Raw genomic sequence first — 27,698 nt, forward strand, 5'->3', positions numbered from 1 at the left:
ACAGCAAATCAGTGGGCGACTGTGTACATCCTTGCTTAATCCATAGATATTGCTCTGTGGGTGGGGTACTCATTTGTAAGTCGATAATTTGTGCAATGGTGAGTGTGTTTTAACCGTGTTGTTGTTCTTCACCCTTATTTTTCAAGATACATTCTGTGCTTGTGTGTAGGGGGAGATATGCAACTTCCTTTATGGCTGCGTCGGCAGCTACATTTCCTAAAGAAATTTCATCTGTATTATGTGTGTGTGCCTTGCATTTCACTATGGCTACTACAGATGGTTCTGCAAGCGCTTCAATCAGTTTGTTCAATATTTCTGCATGCTGTACTGGGGATCCATCGGCAGTCTGAACCCCCTTGATAGACCAGCGTGTACCGTTGTGGTTAACTAAGCTGAGTCTGAATGTATTGTCACTGCGCATCCTTTTGCTGCATGGAGAACCTTGATCAGCGCCACTAGCTCTGCGGCCTGGGCGGAATAGTGCATGGGTAGGCGGTTTTTAATCAATATTTCATATTCCCCTTCTAATCTTACAACCGCCGCCCCTACATGTTTTTCACCAGTTTCCTGGCTGCTGGATGCTGATCCGTCAACAAAGAACACTTCTCCTTCTAGTGCACTTTCCCTCGCTTTCGGGATGTTATCGCCCTCATATGTGGCACAATCATGTTCTTGCATGTCTTGAGTGGTGCATGGTTCCATAAGGAATATGGCAGGGTTCACAGTTTTGCATCCCACTACGTGAATATTGGGGCTCGAGAGGATAACTTCATAAACTGAAGCTCTTTGTGTGGTCAGGGTGGATTTTGATCGTTCTAGTATCGCAAACAGGGAGTGCTCCACGTACAAGGTAACAGAGCACCCCATGACAGAACTCTTTTCAATTGCAAAGGCGGCTGCTGCAAGAGCCTGTTCGCAAGCAAAGTGACCCTGCATTACCAAATCAAGTGGGCCGCTGTAATAGGCCAGTGATTTGTGACCCATAAACAGTTTTTGTATCAGAACTGCTGTCATTAGAGTGCCATTGGAGTGCAAAAAAAGGTAACATTTGTGCTCATAATCTGGTGTGGCCAGGACTGGTGCTGTAGAAATCAATTCTTTTAGGCTATAAAATGCTGTTTGCATTTCCGATGTCCAAATAATACACGTCTTTTCCTTTTGTGCTTCTTTTAAACAAAAAAGGTGTGGGCGGGACAAACACTGATATGCAAATGGTTATTTGCCATCTGTGAAAGGTACAGTGAGCAAAAAGCGTGTGCTGCATCCCAGAACCGGTTATCATGCCATTTTCTTTCTGGAGAGGAGCGCCTGCTACTTTAAAAAAAATATTTGCAAGGAACATGGGGTTGGTCACCCTGAGTTACCTGGGGGCAACCAGACGTGGACTCCCTGCTCACTGTGCTCAGAGAGGCACAGCTTCACCTCACTGATGAAGCCCAACAAGGCTGAAACATGTGTATGGGGTTGCTGTTGGTACTCTTGTTCAGAGAGGAATTGCCATAGGATTTCGGTGCTGGACTGTCCATGTGGGCGGGACAAGGACTGATATGCAAATGGATATTTCCCATCTGTGAAAGGTACAGTGAGCAAAAAGTGTGTGCTGCAAACTCTCATCTCAGAACAGGTTATCATGCCATTTTCTTTCTGGAGAGGAGCGCCTGCTACCTTTTTTGCGATAAAACACAAATAACCATAAAACAATTTTCACCAACAAAACAAGAACACATAGAACATAAAACATATAACAAATTTCCCATCACTCCCTTCCCCCCAGAGCAATATTCACCTTTTCACTCACCCTTCGTCTTTCACATCACACCTGCCCCTCCTGGGCTCTCCTCCTCATGAAAATAACACTAAAAACAATAAGCTAAAACAACAAGTTAAAATAACAACTACTACTTTTTCCCGAGCCCTCTAATTATATGGGGCTCCTACTTTTTTATCTCCATGTTTATTCTCCGCACTGGTCGGGACAATGCACTGCGGCGCTGCCTTCTAACCCCTCTCGGAGCTAGGTTCCCGTATATTCTCTCATTTATCCTCTTGACTTAAATGATAAAAAATAAATGGGCATGTAAAAAGTCAGACGCGCTTTCTTTCACTCTTCTTATCACCTCACTCGCATTCAACCACTGCCTGTTCCTTCAATCACACTGCTCTATATTCCCCAACTGTCTTTCCTTGCCATTTATACTCACGTGCCTGTGTTCTTCCGAGAGCCTCTGTTCGCTGTTAATGCACAATGCCTGGGCCTCACTCCAAATCCGGGACCCACAAGAACTGCTTCTGCGTACGTGTTTTTAGGGGGACTGGTCAGCTGTAGGTGGGCACAGCCTTGGCGGAGAGGCCCTGGATCTCACCGCAGTACGGGAGCTAAGGAAAATCATGCTAAGGGGTCACCAAATGAAGGCACCCTTACAGCATGTGCCCCAATAATAATAATAAAAAATAAGATAATACACCCCGTTAGGGAATGAGACCAAGAGATGAGTTGCAAGGATGACAACGTTTATTTAAAATAAACATAACAGTAAAGAACTCTGCTGCCGGAGAGCGCTCTGCTGAAAATTACACGGGCAGCACATTATAACAAATACGTCATCCGTGACATCATTACACTTTAGTAAGTCCACTGCTCAGGATTGGTGGGGAACATATATTACATAGGGGATGCTAAGCATTCATTGGCCAATACATTTTAGTTGGTTGCGAAGCACGTGGGTCAGCTGGGCTCATCTCCTCGGTGAGGGTCAGGTCGAGCTGGCACTGGATTCATCTCTGTCTAACTAAACAACATGAACTGAATAACGATGGGTGCCTGGACCTCACATGCACATAGGGCCTTTGTAGATTGGGAATAATATATTGGAATACCAACCGCTACATTCATACTTTCCTTGATACCGCACCTCCTGTACTCTGTACCTCTCCTGGGGGCACACTTTACCACCTAGCCCTGTGATGTAGCAGGTGTGAGTTGTCATTTGGTAGGAATATATAGTTATCTAGGATAAGGGTTTATGGCGGGTGTTCTAAAATGGTTGGGGCAAGGAGGTTAGATACTTAACATGAAAGGGATGGCGAAGCTGAGGGTGGTCAAGTTCTGGCCTGGCGGGGTGAAGGGGGATAGGGCACGGGCAGGTTGGGGGAAGATGGATTGGCTTTTGTGCTGTGGCTGGTTCCTGTCTCACGCTCTGTGCCGAGCGCATTCTTCGAGAAATGATACTACATTATTGCAACATTCAGAAAACAGGGAATGAATGAACTTCCGTGAGAACAGGGCTTGTGTGGTGCTGGCGTGTTATGTCATGCTCTGGTCCTTCTGTGAGAGAGGCCTGCAGTGCGAGTGCTGCAGGCTCACTAGAATGGTAGCCTTTTTGGGCCTGGTAAAGATGGCGTCTTGGCCTACTATAATGCAATACAAATGTGATAGAGAATAGAGTGTTACTGTGACTACAGGGTTAGTGCGAAGAGGGGAGGTGAGGTTATCTAGCTATTTGGTTATAATATCAGGCTGTATGCACGTGTCACTCAGGGGCAGGGGGGTAGTTTTGCTCCTGTTGGTTTGCTCTCATGGTTTATTCATGTACCTCGTGCCCAGGGGGTGGGTTAGGACTATTTCCTTCCCCACAAGGTCCAAGGCATATGAGAAGCTGCCACCCAACTGGGGAGAAGTTTGCTTGTTGGTACACATCAATATGCCATCACTGGTAGTGTCCCAGAAGGACATAAAGATCGATGAAGATGGACACCAACGCGAGAAATAATCGGTCAGTGGAAGTAGAAGAAATGGGAAGAAAGAAAAGGTCCATGGGAGTCGGTAGAGTGAACAGAAGCAACTATTTCTCATCAGAGTCAGAAGCATCATTGAATGATGTACCACCTGAACGTTGGTTATTTAGTAGGATGGAAATTTTCTTTGCATCAGTGGTTACAGCTGTACAGACATATACAAACGCAAAATGGCTCCAAATAACGAGGTGAGAACTGATGCTGACAATACATTCTTCAGTAAATGGCTTCAATGCAATAAAAGAAGAGCTCCGAGCAGTAAGGTTGATGTCACTCCAGAACAGATACGTTCTCGATCTCCTCACAGCAATGGAAGGAGGAGTTTGTACAAAAATTGGGAGATCCTGTTGCGCATTCACACCTGCCAACGATGGAGAGAATGGCACACTAACGGTGGCAGTGAAATGCCTGTTGAAGATGCATGCCAAGATGGAGGAAGTAGCTAAAGTGACCGGAAAAGACCAGAGCTGTATAGCATACCTGTAGTCATGGATGCCATCATGGCTATCGGACGGACTGAAGGTACTACTGGGCGCACTATTAATAGTACTAGTGGGACTATGTGTGGTAAAGATCTGCATCACTCAGTGCTCCAAGACAACTGAGAAAACAATAGGAATGAAGGTCATGATGGATGTGAAGCTGGGAGAAGAGAAGGACAAGATAGTGGACGAAAGAGAGGTTGAGAAAGAGAATAAGAGAATGTCCACTGTCCCCAACTGAGACAGTAAAATTCGACAACCCGTGCACCAGTAAGACTCATGGAGGAAAATGGGTATGGTGCAACCCAGGGGGAGCTTGCAGTTACATGGCCTGGAGTTTTGATGACCATGGGCACCTTGGAGGAGTGAACACCTATGAACACGGCAAGCTGAAGAGCTAGGTACGCTGTAAGCCATTTATCCTTTTTTGGGCAAACACCAAGTGCACCACTGGCTGACACATATGCAGAAAGGTATCCCCTCAATCAGCAATAGAGACTTAGTCCAGTACACATCCTTTCAGGGACAGGCGAGACAACGGAGATTGTGGATGGAAATACCCTAATGGACAGTATCGATTAGGCACCAAGAAGCCCCTATGCTGACGTCACTAGTGACACCACAACGTAGCAGCGTTATTCATGAAGCACACTCACAGCCCTGCACTACACAAACACACATTCGCATAGACGAAGAACATGCTTACACAGTTCTGTAGATAGAGGACAGATACATATGCATACTGTCAAAGCTTTTATTATTTTTTGCATTAGCCAAATGCAGTAATGCTGAACCGCAAGGCAACAAGAGATCCTTAGCAAGCTTGCAGATGTTTATGGCAATACACTTTATGGGACTACAGGAGTATATATGGAGCTTGGCAGGACCACGTTTGACTAACTTATAGGTAAACATAGAATAGTAGGAGCATGTAGAAATTACATTATAAGCCCAAGGAAAATTACAGAAGGTCACAAGAGATGATAAAAGCCAGCTCAGGCTGCACGAAACAAAAGCTGTGCTCACAGCCAAGGTTAGAGATAAAACGTCACATTACAATCCCCAAGCAACAAGGGACCAGCTGCGGGAAAATTGAATAAATCCTCATAAATGGAGACCCAAGAGTTCTATTTTGTGGTCCACAAACACGCGATGCAGCTGAGCTAGACAATGGGCAGTCAGCCATGGTGGGAAGCCTGTCAGTTCTCAGCATTTCAGATGAGGACTGAAACAAGTGTTGCAACGTGAAGTAGCACTATCACAGGCAAAAGGTGGTCAACTACACAATACAATTCAGACACATAGTCGGTTCACAACGCCTTGAAGAGATGCACAGAGGGCTGAGAACCCATTTAGGTCCCAGTCCTGGGGAGATCATCTCCAGCCAATCAAGAGACAGTAATCCAGGGGTGGATGGCAAGGGGCAAGGGCCAGTGATAAGCCCACTACTCTGCAACATTGTCATAGATGGTTTCTTGGGGATGGGGCAGGCCAGCCAGCTGACATGCAAGGACCAGTAGAATAACCTCTATAGGGTATGTCTATATGGGTTACCACTCTCAGCATCCAATCGGTGGTGGGGATAGGTTTTTTGGGGAAGGTCCCAGGGATGATGCAATTTACCCATGGAACTGGGATGCACAGCATGGAATATTGCGATATACTGGAGCATATTGGTTTTATTTGCAATAATATATGACCACAAAAGTGATGGGTGGATGGTTTTGAATGAATCTGAACCACTGGCATTGCTCTGTTGTTACAAAGCAGCTTCTGCAGTCTTCTTAGGCTTATTTATAAGTTCTTTATTATAAGTTACATAAGCTGTTAACTAAGAAAGACCACTGGGTCCCATCACCCAGGCTCAACTGTCAGGATTGGAACTATGGAGATGGACTCCTAGCCAAACATTCCACAGGCTCGCACAGTGTTCCATGCTAGCTCACAGCAGCATCCCTTGCAAGCATGCACTATCAGCAAGTACATTACAACACATCTCCTCCCTTTTCGATGACAAACCAAACACGAGATGTTCAACACACAATCCCCTCCTTTACACAGGCAACTCTAACATGGAGAAACCCAGAAGAGGATGAACAACCGAACAATTCCACCACAACACATACCCCTCCTTGCATGGCTCGGCCAAGACAGGAATACCCTTACAAGGAGAAACTCAGTCCGGAGAGATATGCCGAGCATCTTTTAGAGATGATGCAACTCATTGAAAATATCTGGGACGAAATCCCTAACCACACTTCAACCTACTTCACCACTTCCCACAAGCACTCGGAAGCTCTACCTCCCTACACCATTGTGGCACTCACCCACAAACACACGGAGGCGCTACCTCCCTAACACCATTGTGGCACTCACCCACAAGCACACAGAGTCGCTACCTCCCTAACACCGTTGTGGCACACCCCCACAAGCACTCGGAGGCACTACCTCCCTAACACCGTTGTGGCACTCACCCACAAGCACTCAGAGGTGCTACCTCCTTAACACCATTGTGGCACTCACCCAGAAACACACGGAGGCGCTACCTCCCTAACACCATTGTTGCACTCACCCACAAGCACTCAAGTTCTTCACAAACCCATTCACTGAGTAACATATTTGCATATCCAAAACCACTTGTAGCCGTTGTTGCATCAGCAGCTTAGAAATGCGTGTTGCACATGGCAGCGTACCCTGAACTGCCTCAAACGCTTATCTCTAGCCCACTCAGGCTCTCCTTCCTAAACTTCAAACATCCCTCAAACGCATCCAACGCTCTCACCTAGGACAAATAAAGCAATCTACTAAGTCCGTGTGAGTCCATATTCAGCTGCAACTCCTCAAAACGTTATTCTTAAATTACATCACAGACCTACTTCAGTCGAAACTTCAACTTCCAAGACGCGCATACAACATGAGCATTCTTCCATTAACGTAAAATTTTCTTTACTCTCTAACATCGCACTAAGCAACAATAATCCATGCTGTGTCACTGGTACACTTAACAAACATTACCAAAGCTGTTCACAAAATTGACCACTCGGTCCTATCACTATCAATAATGCATTGCTTTCAGCGTGGTAATTCAACGATGTCGTAAAAGGATACGCTCTTCTTCCTCTTCTCTCTAGCAGTCTTTGCACTCTTCACTTCTCGAGACGAGTCTGAACAAAGCAATGAGCAAACTTCCCCGCTACTGCCGCATGCTTCCTCCTCTTTCCGGTGCACTGCTCGCCGTTGAACTTCATTAGGAGTTTCACTATCTTCCGGCTTTGGACGTTTCCCGTCACCCCTCCAAGAGGGTCCTTTGCTCTGACCGCACAATGAACTTCACCTTCTCTCATAATACGCAGTTACCAGATGTCTTCTACTCTGACCAACTGCGCTGTTTTTTTTTTTTTTTAACCCCTTCTCCACACTGCTCACATGACCGGTACTTAAATGCCAGTTCATGGTTCTTCTCAGGAGTTAAGCTTCCACAAGGGCGTCTCACAGCCTTCCCCAACTCCTACTTCATGCGCTAAAAAAAATACACTCCCTTGCTGGAGCTTCCTTACTGGGGCTTCACAGCTTTCCCCAACTATTACTTCTTCAGACCCACCTCATGCTTGTGAGTCCTGCGCTTTGCTTTTGGGGTTTTGCTTATCTTCTGGGGTTTAACTTCTTCACATCTTCAACTCCCCCATATCTTCTCTTCCTAACCCCCCTGCGCTCTGCGCCCCTGGGTGATGGGACTTAACTTCTGTATATTTGGGGGGCAGTGCTCTCCCTCCTTCTTCTGCTCCTCCCCCGCGCAGCTTCCTTCATCTTTATGCACAGGTTCTTGAAAATCCTCATTGCCATTGTTACAAAGCAGCTTCTGCAGTCTTCTTAGGCTTATTTATAAGTTCTTTTTTATAAGTTACATAAGCTGTTAACTAAGAAAGACCACTGGGTCCCATCACCCAGGCTTAACTGTCAGGATTGGAACTATGGAGATGGACTCCTAGCCAAACATTCCACAGGCTCGCACAGTGTTCCATGCTAGCTCACAGCAGCATCCCTTGCAAGCATGCACTGTCAGAAAGTACATTAAAACACTCTGGGCAACCTTCCACACCACCGTTTTTCAATCCTCTGCGCCATTGCAAAAGGGGTCCAGCCATATGCAAATCAGTCAAGTGCGGCCACCAATGGTAGGCCAGGTCCCCTCTGCACGGAAACACAAGCAACCCCAGACATGTTTCAGCCTTGTTCGGCATCCTCAGTGAGTTGCAACTTGGTTCCCTATGTCGCAGCGAGCAAGGGACCCACGTCTGGGCATACCCTCTCTCACATATTTGCAATAAACCACAGTTCTAACTTGCCCTTGGCTGAGTCTTCTGTTTATTCTGGGGAAGGGTGTTGGTCCCTTGGGAGTCATCCCAGACGACCTCTGGCATACCTTGGGAAATACCCCAACACCTAAAGGTCAACCAAATTATTAAGGCCTGTTATTTTCAGACGAAACTCCTGAAACCCCCACCTCCACTCATCTCTGCGAAAAACCGTCCAATGTTGGTGGGAGGTCTTATGAATACCAAGTTGGACTTTTGTAATGCTCTTACTCCTACGTCCCGTCCCCTTTCTTCCATACTTTTGGGGACATTCCGTCCTGTGGGATGGGACCAGAGCACTTTTTGTAAAAAAGCATCAAATTGAAAAAGCGTCCTTCTTCTTTATTTACGCGGGGTACCGCACGTGGCCGTAACCCCGCCCTCCTGAGCTCCGCCCCGCGCATTGCCCTTCAGTCCTTTCTCGGCGCGGTCGGGACTGGACGCATTTACTTCACCGGGAAGATATTTTTCTTTTTCCCGTTGTCCTTCTCTCCTGCTCCGGTCTTGCGGTCGCATAGTCCTCTGTCTATGCCGGATCGTTTAGGGTTTGTCTTCTGTTCATCTTGCGAATGTCAGTTCGCTAGGGCGGATCCCCATTCTCTCTGCTTGGAGTGTCTGGGACCGGACCACTGTTGGGGCTTGTGTTTCTACTGCAACTCTCTTTTGGTCCGGGCACTTCAACATCGTCTTCGTCGGTAGGAGGAAGTCTTCCAGCGAGTTCCTCCATGCATCTTCAACTTTTAATCGATGAGAAGAAAAGACGCCTGGTAAGTTCTTTACTTTTTAGGGCACCCCGGCTGGGGGACTCCTTCCCGGGGTCCTCCAGGTCCGGGAGGGGCTTTAAGAGCTCTGCTACCAGGGTTTTCCCTGAGGTGCCTCGCAGGCCTAACCGGCGTACCAGAGTTTTCTCTGAGGGTTCCCACGAGGGGCCTGCCGATACCGGACTACGTTCCGAGGTTCACCTATCAGGTGTTAAACGTCAGCCCAGTTCCTCTGAGGCTTTGGGTACCAGAGCTCGCTCCGAGGTCTCCTTTTCTGGAGCTTCCCTTACAGACACCGGGGTTCGCCCTTAGGCCTCTGTTAAGGCTTTCTGTACCGAGCCACGGCTCGAGGCCCCTCTCGAGGGTGCTACAAGTACCGGACGCAGTTCCGAGGTTCTTCTTCTCAAGGTTAAGGTGTGTACCGACAGAACTGAGAGGCCTCCAAAGGTCTTATTTGTGAGGTGGATTCCTCATCTTTCCCGCGCTCGCTGTGATACCGGTTCTGTCGCGGGGGCATGGAGGGTGGTCTTGGTCCGTAATTCCTCTGTTACCGGCTTCGCCGAGGTTCCTCCTTTGGAGGCTAATATAAGGGCAATCTCTAAGATGTCTGGTAAACATCCGAGGCCCCACAGTACCGGCTCTGCCGAGGATCCTTGTATCAAGGCTAAAGTTTCAAACATGACCCCTGACCAACCTGTGGAGATTCCCGCCTCACTTCCATATGTGACGCAGTTCTCTTCAGGCGCAGACAAAATGGCGGGCCTTCCCTCGTGGTCTACGGTGGACATTTTGGATTCTTGCCTTACACCTACGCTGTCGACGTCGGGTGCTGTGAATCTTCTTTTTGGTGAGCAGCCATTTCCATGTGCTTTCGACAGCGGCGGGCCTTCCTGGCAGCCTTCCTCATTGCGTTCGTGGGATTATGCCCCTTTTGAGTGGCCTCTGTCCCCCCCAGCGCCTAGGTCCTTGTCACAGGATGCTTTTTTTCGGGAAGTTTCTTCTTTTTATTTATTTATTTATTTATTTTTTCATTTATTACAAACTTTCAAAAAAGAAGAAATGCACATCTTTACAATTCACTTTGGGACAGGCTTTTAGCATTAAACATACGACATTGTAAAATATTCCATCAAATTTTGCGGTCTAAAACTCATCAGATTAAAATCCAGACATCATCCATATACTTGCAACAATTTTCATTAGTCCATACAAATCAGTATTTCTAGCCTCACTGCTAGTTTTCAGACTTCTCACTATTATGTCCAAAAGCGCTGTCAATGCGAAAATCAGTTTGTTGTTTTCGCCAACATGCATCATAGTCCACCAATCCTCTGCAGTACGTATGGAATATTTGCTCATCTCCTCGCCCATACATTTGATTCTATCATCTCTCATCTTCGGACACAAAAGAATCAAATGCTTTAATGATTCCTCCGACCCATTACAAAAGCGACATGATTGCTTGCGCGGGTCATTCTCCCCGTTCCAATATGATGTTTCCTTAGTTTCCCAAGCGTTTAATCTGAATTTTAGAAAAATGTGTCTCCTCCTTTTACACGGAAATTTGTATTTAGGCAGATTGTTCCGTTTTTTTGCTTCGGCTGGGGCATTTTTCATTCTTACATGTCTCATTCTGTTGTCATACGTGTCGATCCAGTCTTGTTCCAGTAATTGTTTTTTGACTGCATTCGGATTCTGTAGAAGAGTCTCTTTGTCAATGTTGAGCTGTTTTAAGATGGCCTCACAGGACGATCTCCACAGTCCCAATATACCTTGAGAGGCGGGAACATTATTGTTTGTGAGAAGGCGAAATTGAGGGATATCATCAGCTCCCTCTGCTTTTCTGTATAACATTAGTGAGTTCCATATTACAATTGCCTTAACAGACGAAAGGCTCATCTCATACCTCATGCAGGCAGTTGGAATGCCCTTAGGCAAATTGAGGATTCTTTGCCATATCACTTGCTTAAATCCTGACCATATTTCCTGGTCACACCTAGCAGAGCCTCATCTCCGTATGTGAGTGTGGGTATCATTTTGTTCCAGAATAAACGTACAACCGGCACTAGCGAAAATCTTCCATATTTTGCATCAAGTTTAACAGCTTGTGCCGCACGTTGTTTACATTTGGAAGCCAGCTTTTTCACCATTGGCGCATCATTAATACTTGCGCTCATTGTAATGCCCAGATATTTAACTTCTGTGACAACTTTCAAAACGTCGGTACCCAACATCCATTTGAACTTTTGGCTTGCATTTTGCTTATGAGATCCTTGTAGATTTCTTAGTATTAGGATCTCATTTTTCTGTACGTTGATAATTAGTTTGTTCTCTTCTATGTAGCCCTTTAGAGCTGTAATCTTCCTCTGTAAGCCAACTGGTGTTAGGTCTAATATTGCGATGTCATCTGCGTATATGATCATGTTGACATGCTCTCCATTAGTTTTTGATGGAAAAGAGTTTACCCCCTCTAGGGCCTTACCAACATCTGAGAAGAAGAAATTAAATAAAGTAGCTCCCAAAGGACAACCCTGTTTGACACCACGAGTAGTTGTTATTGGTGCAGTTACATGCCCACACTGGTCTAAACGTACTTGGACAGATGTTTTCGTGTTCAGCGCCTTTATTGCTGAGAGGAGGCTAGTTGGACAGCCCTTTCTTGCCATTTGTTTCCATAACAGTTCTCTGTCAACTCCATCGAAGGCGTGAGCCAAATCGATGAATGCGATGTATACAGATGTTTTTTCTTAATTGCCTCAATTTTTAACATTTTTAAAATAAACAAATTAAGACTACAGCCCACACCTTTTACGAAGCCAGTTTGCCTCGCATCCGTCACACCAGCTTGCTTAATCCACGTGGTTAATTGGCCTAAAAGCTGGGTGGCGAAGACTTTCCCCACCACATCCAAAAGTGCGATAGGTCTGTAGTTATGAGGTTCTAATCTAGAACCCTTCTTAAAAATGGGTACAATAATGGCTCTCTTCCAGGTCTTTGGTATCCTTCCTTCTTTTATGACCATCTTGAAGAGCTTATTGCAAAAATCAGCCCATTCTTCTGGCTCTTGCTTTAAGATGTGGTTAGTCAGGCCGTCGGGCCCTGGAGCGTGAGAGGCGCTCAAGTTTTTGATGTTATTATAAATGTTTTCTCTCTCCATCTTGAGGTTCCAGGAGGGTTCTTTCTTCTCTTCGTAGATGTTATCTATCTTCTGTTTAGAAAACAGCGCTGTATAGTGGGCAATCCACCTATCCTCTGTCACTAGAATACATAGGCTCACGCTCTGAGGACTTTCAAGTTCATTGATTACTGCCCAAAAGTCTCTTGAGTTTCTTTGTGCTAAATAGTTCCTCATACTTTCGGTGTCGTTTTGTTCCAATACTGATTTGTACCATTTCAGCAAGCCAGTTGTTATACTGCATCTTTCCTTTATTTTTAACTTTGTCTTTCTCAGATCTCATCAAATCAGCAACTTCCAGGCGTCGTAACCGTTTTCGCAGTTCCCTTTTTTTTCTGACCACTTCTGGGTCATATACATGCTTCTTTTCCAGGCCCTTCTTATATCGTTGGCACAGAGATTTATAAGCTTGAAGGAAAACATCATATTCAATCATGGTATGATTTTTTTCAGTTCCTGACTTGTCTAGTGAATTATAAAAAAAAATTATTTTAGCGGTGTTCATTCTTAAGCGGTTTCCGCCAGGCTCAACTTCTAAGTTTTGTTTCCACTTCGTGCGTTCTTTTAGAAGTTCTGTTTCAAAGGAGATTGTTATTAAATTATGGTCACTGAAATCTGTTTTAATGACCTTCATTTCACACAGCCTTTTACTCATATTTTGTGATGTTACAAAATAATCTGAGATGCATTTTTGCTTTTCTCTCTCCCAGGTCACTTGAGCTGGGATGTCGCCTGGCGTCTTTCTATTTAGAATCTGAATACTTCTGGCATCAAATTCTTCTAGTATGGTTTTTCGTAAGTTATCCTTTTTTATTTGATACAACTCAAGCCTTAAAATGTCGATGTTAAAGTCACCACATACTATGATGGATGCGTTATCTTCCTTCTCTGTTATATTATTCAGATGGTCACATAGCTGATCAAGAAACTCCAGCTCTCCTGCGGCTTTATGATGCCAATAGATGTTTATAATCTAGATCTTTAGAGTTACATTTCTCATCTCTCCACTGTTTGTGACTGTTGTCACTTGGACATAAGGCGAGAAATTACAGGAGTTACTAATTCGTAAGCCGCTTTTCCTCTTAACCATGGTCACCATCCCGGACATTGGTCGACCCCTCTCTTGGCATATTGCAGGGTTAAATGCTAGATCATATCCATCCACAATTGGGGGAACTCCCATCCATATTTCCTGGAAACACATTATATCTAGGGCCTCCAGCAGTTTAAATGATTTCTCGAAAAGATGGGCAAATCTGAGTGTTCCATGAGCCCATTTATTTGCCCCCCTTGGAGCTATCCATCTTCTGTTAACTGTTCTTTTTGGCGTTCAGGGCACCTGCAACCCAGCTCCAGCTGTCGTCAAGCAAGTCTGCTGGGCTCGTTTCTTTGTTCCATTTAAACAAAGATTTCACGTTCTCATCAGCTTCTATGGTGACTCTAAACGGCTTTTTGGTTTTCACTAACTTGACAAGTTTTACAGAATCCAAATCCGGTTCGTCCAGATCATCATCTAAAAAAGAAGACTTGATGCCATTTTTTTCTTTCAGGCCTTCTTTAAGAGTTATTTTTAGTGCTAATCTCTTTTATTACAAATCCAAGCGAGCCGACATTGTGTATATTCTGTATTATAAGATCATAAAATATCCTCAAATGCAGATGTAGCACGACTCTGTCCATTGTTGATTCTGCAAGGAACTCTACAGTCTTTATATCATTAGATGAAATTCCCTTCATAGTTGGTATATGATTCAGAAGCTGCATAACATTATACCGATTGGATCAAACCATTGTCCTTAGGTATGGTACTCTCAAGAAATAAGCGTAAGGAAGTATCGCCATAGCTTGATTTCTTAATATCGCATCCTTCATTCAATTTTTTGTGTCTTTTATCAACTCTCCATATTTCCTCTGTATCTCGTCCCACAGATTGTGGTCTTTTGTTATTTTGTCTAGTTACTTTCTTTTCAGATTGGTACTTTTCTCTTTCAGTCATTTTAGAGATGTTATTAGGATCAATCTCACGTTCCATTCTCGGGCCAGCCAGCCTTTCCTTGCCTAGAGTCCTTTGTCTTCTGACTTCCATTGTTACGAATTTGTCAGCGGCCATAAGGCTTCTGGCACCGTTTCGGTCATCTTTTGGCGATTTCTTTTCTGGGGAAGTGTTAGCAACTATTTGCTTCCATAAACCAGGCCCACATATAGCTTCTTTCCCAACGATTTGCGTGGCATCGTCTTCAGAGTGAGTAGCTGCAGTTACCTTCTCATCCTCGACGTTGAAGGGGGCTGACTTAACCTCGTCATCAGAGCCAATCGATACAATTACACTCTCATCTCCGTCATCATGAGAATGCTCTTTCATCCTCATCGTCATCTATTTCATATGTGGACATATTTAAAAGATCCTCCATCGTCGCTGCCTCAGATCCTTGTTCAGAGGGTAGCTTACTTTCTGTCTGTGTCTTGGTCTTTTGTCATATTCGGGCCCCTTTGGGATTTTAGTCGATTTAAGCCTTTTTTTCTGCAGAAACTGAACTATTCCTTTGGATTGTGATGTTCAAGGCCTTCAAGTTTCTTTGTTTACGCCATATTCTTTGTTTTTCTCTTTGCTTTGCAAGGTTTATTTTGAACTTTCTCTATGGCTTTTGTAGTTTCAGATGTTTTTTTTATCTTTTTCAAAAATAGCATGGGTTTCCCTTGTGACCCTTTGCTCAATTTCTTGCTTCTGTGAACCAGTGATTTTACTTGTTGACAGTGCTTCGGAAGGTCTGACTCCTGTTACATTATCACATTTTGCGGCCTCAGGCTAATTTTTTTATCTCATCAGTTGCAACCTTTTTAGCTTTCGCAGTCTTGTTTTCAAATGTCACTCCATCAGCATCTGTAGAGGTTGAGGCGACAATCGTTTCAATTTCACTTCTTTCTAAATTCAATTCATGTGCAGTTCTATGAATATCATTAATATCCGGCCCGGTGCCACTTGCAACACCTTCCGATAACTCTGCTAGGCTAATATTTGCTCTCGACTGGCCAATTCTTGGGTTTGCTTTTGAGGACTTAAACTCATTTCCAGAGTCATCATACAAACTTTGTGGATCTACATCTTTAGACGCACCTGTTTTCATATGCACAGTCCCATCTACTCCATTATGATATTTTTTTAATATCGCCAGAGCCTCTTTGGCAACCTCAGCTAGTAATTTTGTATCTTCTCTTGTATTTTTTAAAGCCCCTTTCAATATAGTAGCTGTCACCTCATCTTTGTTTCAATTCTTGTAGGCTCATCTCTAGATTGACCATTTTTGTATTGACGAGCGCAATGAGTGTATTTTGGTCCCTGTAATTCTCGTTAAATTGTTCATAGATTTTCGTCAAAGGGGTTCTTGCAGTAGCAGTAGCTGACATTAAATTAGCTCTTAATTCATTCATTATAGTTTCCGTCACTGCTTGAATGAATTTTCTTTGCGCAGCGTCTTTCATCGTATCTCTTAGTTTAAACTCCTTCTGTTGTCTTCTTGGCTTGTATTTTCTTTGGTCATAAGGTGAACATGAAGATGAGACGCCTGCAGAGGCATTTTCTGTCGATACTCTGTATCAGAATTCCAAAACTTTATTTTTTGATTTGTTGATACAGTTGGTACAGGACTTTTTGCCTTTTTGTGTCTAAGGTCCTCTCTCACCCCAATTCTCTTTTGTGAACAACAATTCTTCTTCTTTTAGCCGCCTGTGCTCTTATAGATGGCATGTCATCGTATATACGTGCGTCATTTTTTAAGAGCACAGTACTGCTAGCGTCACTGCTGGCACGTGATTCCGGCAGCTCTATCGGAACTGTGCCACATGAGTCATTGTTTCGTTCGTTGTTCTGTTTCTAAGCAGCTACTTCTTCATTGCGTATATTTACTTTATCAGTCATCTCTACAAGGTCCTTGATTAGCTGATCAGCCACAGCCACTGAGTTACGCCTCTCATTGTAGGCCGTGTAGTGTGGGCTTCCCCTTGCTCCTGGTTGCTACCCTTAATATGGAATGATTACAGAGAGTTTTGTTGTGGAGAAATTATTGGCCGTAGGCATTTATTTTTCTACAGAAATTACACAAACCAAAATTATATACCAACATGTGTGCTTTTGGGCACACCTTGTCCAGTGTTGCAGGTGCCATCCTTCGCTTTGGCAAGTCTGTTTCCCTCGGGCATCGGCTCCTGCACACGTGCCGCCTACGACTTTCCTCTACCGTGTACCGAAGATAGTACCCAGCGTTCCAGCTCTTCCTTGGTTCGTCTCCTTCTTCCCAAAATTGCAGGGTGGGTGGTAAACGTTTCTCTTCCTTTTCCAGGACCCTAGAAGCTTACATGAGCGAGGTGAGCTTCTTACCTGGTTGTGCTTCCCCCCTCATTGCTGAGCCCCTCTTATACATCCCATCCCTTTGTTATTCCAGTGGGGGGCCGGCCCTCCCCCGGCCCCCCTGCTGGTTGCCCTCACACCCTTTCCTGTGTTGCTGGCCGCTGTCCTGGCAACGCTAGGGCGGGGGGCGCCACCTGGCTGCCCCTCCCCTTGTGTTTCGCGCCATCTCTGCTCACACCCTACGCCTAACCCCCCAGGCCCTCCATCGCGCCATACTTTGTACGACCCGGGCCTGGGGCATTAGTGGAAGTCTCATGCTCACCCCAATTCCCTATGTCGGCTTTAGAAGAGTCAAACGCTGGCTCAGCGGAGTCGGCGTTACTCGGATTGGGGTTAGTCACAGATTAATTTCTTTCCTCTCGTAGTTCCCCTCTTAGTTCGCAAGGGATTGGAGAGGCTGCAGTAAAAGTCTCAGTTTTCTCATCAGCACTGTCAATATAAATGCTCGGATTGCAAATCTGCTTAATAACCTGGTCCAAATGTACAGAGGTCATCACATGCGGACATAGAGGATGGCACAGCATCTAAACTCACATCCAAGACGGAACCAGGAACGCTAGCGTGCACTAAAGGATTGATCTCGCACACAGTCACATCCCTTGCATGATCAATACCCAGTAAAAGAGGCTGAGCATTAACACCCACTCCTGGGTATCTCGGAAACTGCACTGCAGCGCCTGTACATTAGAGTTCTCAGAGGCGGGGAGCTCCGGCTCAGCCCCATCACAATTCAATGAGAGTCTGGGGTGGCATAAGGGCCGGGGTGCAGCTTGTGTACCGGACACCCCCGGCATGTCTGCAGCCACACATTTGGAGGCTGCGCGCAAGGTGCCCATTCTTCTCACATTAGGGTGACCAGATTTAAAAAAAAAAAGAAACCCGGACAGGCCATCGAAATAGAAGTAGGACTAAGGTAAATACACATACAACTTTAGTTCTACTTATATGTCGCTGGCCTGTTGCGGGGGGGCGGGGAGGGGGTGTGCTAACATGCACACTCCTCTCATTGGAGTAGAGCGCCGGGGAGGGGAAGGGGGAGTGAAAAGCATTTCACGCCCCCATTTTCGCAAAAAGATTTGCACCCGGACCCAATTTCGTGATTTTGAAATCAGGTCCTGGCAAAAAAGGGACCATATCCGAAACCCCGGACGGGGTTTATAAAAGAAAAAAACTCCCGGGACCCCCGAACGTCGGGTAACTTCCCCGGGAAACCCAGACGTCTGGTCACCCTACCTCACATGTGAGCGCACAGTATTTTTAATCTCTCGGCGAACGTTTCTTTTCGTGCCCTCCGCCTCCCCACCGCCATCAGACAGGAAGACTTCGGAATTCATACTCTCATAGTCACTTACTTGCCATCTTGGCGCACGCTTCTTTGACGTCCGGGGGGGATCGGATTTGCATCGCGGCATCTTCGAGCGGGTGCACAGCTGCTGCCTTGTCTCCATTCTGGCAGCACTCGGGGTAATGTAGAAATCCCGTTAACCAAGTTCTTTCTTTTCTTGCGTTATCCCACGTTAATCAAGGAACACTCCCTCGTCGCTCTGCGAGTGAGGGGGGTTCTTGTGCAATTGACTCCTCCTGGTTGTGATGAAGATGAAAAAAATACTGCCAATACTACAATCCACGTAGAAAATAGCTGTTAGCCCCACACAAGGAACACTCCCTCGTCACTCCGCTGGGAAGTTTCAGAGGCTCATGCACTTTGACCCTATGAAGGAGTATTTTAAAGGGCTGTTTAAGGAGATTTATCCCGATCCTCCCTTGCCACCCCCCACTTTGGCGGTTCCTTTGGTGGGTCCGGCCACGGCCCCAGTCGCTCCGGTGGTTCCAGCCCCAACGACTGCCACTCCGGTGGTTGTTCCTCCTCTTCCCCTTGGCCCGCCTCCAGCTCTTCCTCCTCTGCCTCCATTGTCTCCGGTCAAGAAGACATTGGCGGAACGGGACAACACTTTGACACCGGATGTACCCCAGCCGTCGGAACCCGATGCACTGGACGACCCTTTGACAGATCAGGACGGCAATGACCAGCCCCGCTCTATCAGGGCATTCCATGACCGGGTCCTGGACATGATGAACCTTCTTGACATTCCAGTTCCTGAGGCCCCCGCTCTGCAGGAAGGGGTGCTTTCTGGGGCGTTCACCTTGTCGCCGCAAGAGTGAACCGGCCTGTTCCTTCAAAAGGACGTTTTGGCCAAGGCCCGCAAGGTCTGGGATAAGCCCCACACCTGGCTATATGTGAATAAGAGAATTGACGCCTGTTACAAGCTTCACACCTCTGAGGAAATAACCTTGGTGTCTTGTTCGCTCCCTTCCTCTATGGTGATAGCGGCTGCCACTCTGCAGTCCAAGCCAGCCTCTGCAACCTCTTCTGCTGCGGCCCAAGTTCTGGCCAAGGAAGCCAAATTGCTGGATTCCTTGGGAAAGAAAATCTTCGTCAATTCGGCATTACAGCTGCATCAGGCTTAACGCTGAGCTGATTCTGGCAGCAGCAAATATGAGACTGTGGAAAGATTTGGCTGAATTTCAGGCGTTTATTCCTGCGGATAGGCTGGATGACTTCCAGGCCGGTTTGTCTGACGCAATAGTATTGGCACAGGAAATACTAGAAGCCGCGGCACACCATGTTGATACTTCGGCTCGAGGCCTCATGTTGGGGGTCGACATCTCTCGTCAAGCTTGGCTCCATGCCACCAATTTTTTCAAGGAGGTCCAAGAGAAAGTTCTGGACCTGCCTTTTGACGGCAAGGAATTGTTTCATTCCTCCACGGAAGATGAGCTCACGAAGACTAACGCGAGCACTCAGACCGCTAAGTCTTTGTTGGTCCTTACGAAGGGTCCGTCCAAAGCTCCTTATTCGCAGAGATCTGGGTCTCAACCTCGATCCTTCTCTGGCTTTATGGGGTTCCAAGATAGCTGATCGCGCAGGGCTGATCCTCCTGCTGGCGGGCCCCGTCGAAAACAACAACGGGTCGTTCAACCTTCCCTTCCAGCAGACTGGGACGCCTTCCCTCAGAGCCGAAGTCCAGAAGCTTCTAGACTTCAAGGCGGTAGAACCCGTTCCCCTAGCGGAGCGAGGAGAGGGTTTTTACTCTCGTCTGTTTACGGTGCCCAAACCCAACCAGGCTGGCCTGCGCACCATCCTTGACCTTTCCCAGTTCAACCTTTCTCTTCCCCAAGAGAAATTCAAGATGATCACGCCCTGCCAAATAAAGTCCTGTCTTGGGAAGGGCGACTGGCTCAGCGTAGTGGACCTTCAGGATGCTTATATGCATTTTCTTATATGGAGACGGCATCAGAAATATCTACGGTTCTCCCTGGGAGGGGAGCATTTTCAGTTTTGGGTGCTCCCTTTTGGTCTCAGCTCAGCGCTGCATGTTGTTCATAGTCAGTCCCCTAGTGGTGGTCTCAGAAGAAACTACCGTCCCAGGGTTCGGGGAAGTTTTCGAGCACTCTAATGCAATGAGGGCCGTGGGGTCGTTGTGGTTGTTATTTGCCATATTACCAATAGCACGTACATTTCGATGTTTTTCGGTCATTTTTTAGCTTTAACATGCCACGGAGGAGCTTCAATTGTTCCTCAAACTGAGTGTATGTAGTGGCCTCAGTAGTTGTAGTAAAAGTGTTTGTAATTTTACTAGTGACTGAATTAGAAGTTTGGGATTTACAGCCCACTGAGCCAACCTGCACAGTGAGGGTTCTGGGGTGTCTCAGATCATATTCTTATGAGGTACAGACGGTTCATGACTCACTCTTGATAGGTAGTGGGCTGGTGGTGGGGTCCAGAGCGACTACAGGTTCAGTTGGTAGAGTCTTCATGTGTTCCAAGGCGTCTTGGTTTAGGTCAGGAGCTGGTTGACAGAGATGCACTTTGCGTGCTTCACTCACAATGCGTGTGTCACTGGCGCACTGCTTCAGCGCAAACTGCTGCTAATGGAGGCTGTCTCTAGGTGAAGCAATTGGGAGTGGAGGTGGCTTAAAGGGATTAACCCCACAGGTAAAACTCAGCTCACCGCCCAAAGCTCCGCTTTCCACCAAAGAAAGAAAGCAACACCCGGCCTCGTATTCTTCGCAGAACTCTTGTGGGTTACCTAGGTTTTGGTGACTTTTCCTGGGCTACGGGGTAGCCTGGACCATGTCACTGCTTCCCATTTCTCTGCTGTCATCATGTTCCTTCGTTTGGCCCATTGCGTCCTCACGATGCTCAGCCAAAGCCTTGAAATGTGATGAATTTCTAGTGACAGTTGATGACCCTCGGTGACCACTCTACGTTTTCGGGCATTGACGGTGCATAGTAAGGAGTCAAAAGGCAGATGAAACTTCCCCTGGGTTTGTGAGTTCTTAAAGAGCACTGCGCCTCCCTACCCCTGTGTAGACCTGCTGGCTCGTCTCTGCTTGCTCTCTGTCGTGTGTTACTTCTCCATGCGTAGTAGCTCCCATCCTAGGATGATGGTACTGGTTCTGCGAGGCGCTTGACCCAAGATGCGGGTCATCATTCTGGTCATCTGATATTCTCAGTACCTTTTTGTTGGTGTTCATAATGCGTTAGGCATCCCAGTTGGCGTGTAGCCATTACGAGGTGATTTATCAGTGATGGATGTTGAAGACTTCCAGGAATTGTCCAAATTCACCCCCTTGAAAAGGGTGGCCCGTTATCTGTGTTTATGGAGGTGGGCTGGGCAGCCTGTGGGTCGCAAATATTTTCTCAAGCTTAGGCATCACAGCTGCTGCCGCAATGGTGCTTACAATCTTTAGGTATCAGGAGTGCTCGCCAATGACCACCAGAATGTACTGGCCATTGTGTATGATGCGAAGTCGGCACTGATGTGCTCCCACAGGGAACTGCCGCCCGGCATTGCCCTGGATCAGTGCTGGGCGGGAGGCCAGTGGCCTGACACGGGATGCAGCTTGACAGGGCTGCTTCCACGGCTTGTGCTAGTAATGGGAGCCACACCTCTACCTTGAGATGGGCTTCAGTCTTGCACTGGCCTTGGTGACCCGCGTGTGTGAATAAGACTACCCGCGTGGTAAGGGCCAGTGGAATCACTATTCAGGAGACTCTTAAGGGAAGTCCTTCGGAGTTGGAGAGTTCATCCTGTCTAAAGAATAGTCTCTTTGGTCAGCCTTCAATGGCTCTGTCCGATGTTATTGGGCTTGTAGAATGTCTTTCTGCTTGCTAGTAGTGAGTACTTACTTTATTACACTCATGCATTCATCTTTGGTGGAAGGCTTCTGGATTTCTTACACCAGCAGGGTTTCAGAAGACTTTCAGACACCACTATTTTCATGGGTTGTTCCAGCCGCATGGCTGCTCTCACCACTCTAGCCGTTACTTCTTTCAGATGGTGTGAGAGGAAGTGTGCCAGATTCCCTGTGCCAGGGTGGTATAAGATCCACTTTACGATCCTGGGGGAGGGCGAAATGCCAATCATTGAATATTTAGGAATGAGGGGCTTATGGTCTGTCAAAAATGTGAACGGCCTGCCGTACGGATACAGGGGAAAGCGACAGCACCCCCCCCACCCACACTTCGGCTATAGCCTCCTTTGCTATCTGCAAGTACATGGTTTTCAGTAAAGTGGGGGTCAATGCTTTGCTCGCAAATGCTACAGGGACGATGTCATCGGCCTGCATGTGATGTGTGAGCACTGCTCTTAGGCGCTAGAGAGTAGCATCTCCAAACAATTCCGTCTGCTGTTTTGGGTTGAAGTACACCATTGCGGCTAGGGTGTAACTTTATTGGAGGACAAAGGTGTTTGTCTCCCCAACTGTTGTGTCACACCATTTTATCACTCATTTGGCAGGGGCCCCTTTCATTTAGATGTCATGTTCCACCAACATTTTTAGCAAAGTTACTCCACTGCATTGCGGTGTAAGCGGCTAAAACATCTTTCATGGTTTGGCATGCTTCTGCCTATTGCTCCCCACCACTCCCAGGTTTCTGCTCCCGGGTCAGACGTTGCAGTGGTTACCCTAGGGAAGCAAGGTTTGGGGTGAAACTTGTTAACCATGCCTAGAACACTCTGCATTTAAGACTGGTTCTGAGGGGGAGCGCTGCCTTGATTTCTTTGACTTTTTGGAGGTCAACCGAGAGACACCGTCTCTTTGAAACACAAAGCCAAAAAAATGTAATTTTTCTCTGTTAAAGGTCTTAGTCTTTCAGTTGTTGCAGTACATCGCAGCCGTTGATGCTGTTCGGAGGGGATTTTCACAAATATTAGTATGTCACTACTGACATCGATTGCCCCACAATGCCTGCAATGACTCCCATGATTGTATTTTGAACTACCGGCTGCAGAGAAGTCGTGAAAGTTTAGGTATTTGTATCAATGTAGGCTTTCACAAGATAAGAATGTCATTGTACGACGGAAGTCCTCCTGCAACGGGATTGGTGGTATCTGGCATTGAGGTCTAACTTTAAGAAATGATCCCTTGTATTCTGACCAGCAGGTCTTAAAATGTAGGCATGGGGCGTGTCTCCCACTTTATCACCTTGTACCACACGTGCATGTCGATACATAGTCGGAATGCTAGTGTTTACATGCCCCCACTATTGCTGACACTCAGGGTGTGGGCCCCTCAGCCTTCTCATTCATATCATTTTCTTCTAATTTGTGCAGTTCCGCCTCCTCCACCATGAGGCGCAGATGACAACGGACTCATCGTTCTTTGAGGGCTATTGGCTGACTTACCTTGTGGGATCGCAGGCCCCCAATCCCAGGGAAGAGTACGTCAACTCACAAAGGATGTCTTCTCGGCTGCAGGTCCAGCGCCATGTCCAGCACGGGAGGGTAGCCGTATCTACAGACATCAAGTATAAACTTTCTGCAATTTTGATATGGAAGTCAGTTCTTGCCATTCCTGCAAGGAGATGAGTGCAACCCATACATACAGAAAGATCTTCACCCTGGTTGGTCTAAGTTGAGGTTTGGGCTTCAGCATCCCAAACTGCGAGCTGCTCATCATGTTGACCAAAGCCCCCATATCAACGAGGGATGGCATGGGGGTTTCTGGAATTAACATCCTGCAGCAGGGCTGGTGTTGGGCGCCAGCCTAGTTTGGGGCAGAGGGTGAAAATCAGGAAGGCTTGTGCTCTTCCTTTTTAGTTTTCTGGGTCTTCATCTGGCATTGAAGCTATTGGTAATATCTTCTGTCTGCGTTGTGCACTAGTTCTCATGGCGATCAGGTAATTCCCTGAACGAGAAACCTTTGCGAAGTAATTGAATCAATTGCACTTTGAACTTTCAGCTCTGCTGGCAAGTAAGTGGCCATTGTGGTGTAAGTTTCCTCTGCAGTAGTCGCAGGGTGTAGATGTTTTTTGCGTGGAGTTTGTTGTGTCAATTCGTTGTGATTTTTCCTGGCTGTCCCAGCCCCTTTCTTCCATGGTGGTTATTTCTCTGCGGAATGTACCTCAGACCCTGCCTCCATCTGGTCAGGATGAACCCCTGTCCATGTGTGGAAGTAGGCTAGCGAGGTGTCCGACTCACGCAGTCTATCTCTATAACTTGTTTGGGGTGCAACCCTGTATTAGTTGCGCACATACCTGAGTGGTTTAGTCAATGAGATGCAGGTAGATGGAAGATGTCATAGCCGAGCATGTCTCAAAGCCCACATCGGCTAGCAGATGAAAGTACTCGGCCAAGATTCGTTTGGTAGCATCGTATGAATTCCTGTATTGATTACTTGTGCCCTTGTAACAAGCTGAGGGGCTGCTGGTGGTGGAGAAAGGATGTAATCCTCACCTGCGTCTCGCATCCCTCTTTCATTTGCTAGTTGTTGTGGCCTTTGGGTGTGAGATGGGCCGAGGGCCTTATGCGTGTGAAACTGACAAGGAGATAAGTTATGATATGATATGGCATTTGTAACGCCCCTATACACAAGTGTTTCACCTGTAATGATAGTAATTCAGCCAGGATGCCTGCCTCGAGTTCATAAACTCTTGAATGTTTCCAGTCAGTCAGAAAAGATCCAAGACTCCAGAAAACTATACCAGAGGGTGAATTTGAGGCAGGCCACATGCAAGGCCGTTTCTAGGATTGGGCTAACAGGGCAGCGGCCCGGGGCATCGAGTGAGGCAAGGGGTGCAGCAGGGAGAGCCTGTTAAATCTTCCACCTGATAGAGCAGCGAGCCTTTGCATTTTAGCACCATTAACAGACAGCAGCATTACGTGAACAGAGGCAGGGGGCAGACGCCTGCCCTGCCCATATGCATCGATCCACCATGATGCGGCCAATGGCTTATTAATCTGCTCAGAGATTCTTTCAAGAAAGCTCCCACCTCCCTAGCTAGCATCTCCTTGTGAAACTAAACATGCTTAAGCAGCCCTACAACCTTGGGCGGGGTGAACATTCCGGCATAGGGAAGGCATCCCAGAATGCTGGGTTGAGAGCTCATGTTGGACAAAAAGGGCTTTTGTCACCGCCTTGATCAAACGGGCCACAGACTGCCTTCAGGAGTAGGAGGATGTTAGGGCAGAGGTACTTCACTGAAGTTAATGGTAAAAGGATGACATAATAAATGAGGTAGAGGGGAATTGGCATTCATTTATGGTCTTGTAGCTAGTGGCTGGGCTCATTTTCTTGTTTGTGGGCTGTCTTGTGGCAATAATATGAGTGACTCCTTGTCCCCTGAACACCACTGGGGCTTCTTTTGAAAATCATTGTTTTCTGGTATGTTAAGCCAATTGAAACCAAAAAAGACCATAACTCCCAGAGTGCATTGGTCTGTTATAAGCCCAGGATTTTTTAGGTGTCATGGAGTCACCTTGCCAAACCATGCTGATCACTGAGAGGGGAAATATGTTTGAGTAAGTAGGAAAAAAGCAATATTGTTATCCATTATGTTTATTGCGGCTCTTTAAGTTTTCACAAAGAGGCAGGAGTGAGTAAAATGGAGGGCTTGAAGGTTGAGGGACAGCGCATATGGGAATACTTCCTTTGTTTGGTCTTGTATATTTCCAGGAGCAACTTCGTGTGTGTGTTTGTGTCTTATTAACTGTAAAACAAATTGATGTACAAAGGTAGAAAACAAGCTTTAACAAAGTCAATAGTTTTGACTTGTGCAGAGTGAAAATGTTTTCTCTGTGTCAACTGTGGTCTTGAGATCACATGCTCATGTACCCTCATGATTTGCCGAGTGTCATGATCACATGTCCAAGTTACCATCATTGATAGGTTTTACCAGGATATGTTAACATACAACTTGTTAAGGGTATTCTCATCATACAGTAAGAAACTCATATCATTGCCAGGTATTCCCACTCATGGCCAGCGTTTGCCTCCAGACAATAGCAACGACCCCACTGTGCTCTGCATTCCAATACCTTGGCATTGTACTTGCCATGATGGTAATTCAGTGATTCGTATACAGCTTTATGGAGCTAAGAAGGGCCTGCCAGCCTAACCAGGGTGGCAACCCCGTGCCACGGCATTGCCTCATTCCAAAACCAGTACGCTGCACATGAGCTAGTGATCCGGCATGCAACCTTTAGTCATTATGTTAGCATTATATGGCCACGTGCTCACACCATTAGGCAACTGTTGCCATCACATAGCCAAGTTCTCATGTCGTCTTCTAGATATGCACACCCTGTACTCGGGTGATACTCTTCACCATACACCAGGTTTTGCAATTCAATGTTCAAACCCTCACGGCATTTGGCAGATGCTGTTATAACGTGTTTAGGTGCACAGATCATATGGCAACATGACTCCTTCAACTCATAGCTTTCTTACTTTTCTGGCCTTCCCCAGTTGCGCTTTGAACAAGCTTCAAGGCGCTCTTTGTACCCTAACCTTATTTACTACAGGCTGGAATTGTCCCGTTTTGATTCAGCACCTAACTCTTCCCCTTTCTTTAAAACACCCATCTCTCACTATTCCCGTAGAGCATTTGGAACGGTATCTGAGCGATGTGTTCACCAACTGAATACAGTTATTGGTCCTTGCTACACTTTCAATTGAGAACAAAATTGCTCCAGGAAAGTGCCCTTCATCTACAGAAATATTATAAACCTGGGATCATGAAAATGAACTAATGTTTGTAAGATTGGGGCATATGTTGTCTACTTACTTATTTCAAGTCAATGATTTAATGATTTAGGAGAGGGAATGCAGTGCGAGGTAGAGGTGCAACGTGAGGGGGGGGGGAGCAAGGGGAGAGAAGGAATGGGGCATATTCTGGGTTTCACCCTATGGACATAATATTGTCTAGAAACGGCCTTGGTGATATTACGGACCAGCTCGGGAACCGCCAGTGGTGCAGATGTCAGAGGGAGCTCTCGTTCTACGCCCTACATCCCAACTATTCCCCCCCCCACACACACACAGACAGTTGCCTAACAACCCGCTCTCTTTCTCTCCACAGTGCACCACACTTTGATTCAGGCGGAAGTTGTACAGACGTACGGCGAGTTGGGCGAGTTCATGTTCCAACTGGACGACGACGAGATCTTCTATGTGCATTCACCAAAGAAGGACGTGGTCTGGAAGCTCCCCGATTTCCAACAGTTCACTTCCTTTGAGGGACAAGGAGCGCTGGGGAACCTGGCTCTGGATAAAAGCAATTTAGGTATTTTGAAGAAGAGCTCAAACAACACAGCAGCTAAAAACGGTAAGAGAAGAAACTCGAAACACTCACTGACCATCAATACCAGCCTCAATCATTCTCTCCACTTCTTCTGCACTCCATCCTCCACTCTCTCTTTCTATCAGCTCCCCTCCCCT

General features: G+C 46.5%; 1 protein-coding gene across 1 annotated transcript in view; it reads left to right on the plus strand.

The window, feature by feature from the left end:
* The window catches only part of LOC138522036 (H-2 class II histocompatibility antigen, E-U alpha chain-like), a 267,014-nt gene that overhangs the window by 65,212 nt on the left and 174,104 nt on the right, over window positions 1-27,698 (plus strand). Inside the window, exon 2 of the mRNA XM_069635258.1 lies at window positions 27,340-27,585. Within this exon, the coding sequence (XP_069491359.1) occupies window positions 27,340-27,585 (246 nt within the window). The remainder of the gene's footprint in view (window positions 1-27,339; window positions 27,586-27,698) is intronic.

Source organism: Ambystoma mexicanum, chromosome 13, assembly GCF_040938575.1.
Source record: "Ambystoma mexicanum isolate Mex_15411 chromosome 13, UKY_AmexF1_1, whole genome shotgun sequence".
Taxonomy (NCBI): domain Eukaryota; kingdom Metazoa; phylum Chordata; class Amphibia; order Caudata; family Ambystomatidae; genus Ambystoma; species Ambystoma mexicanum.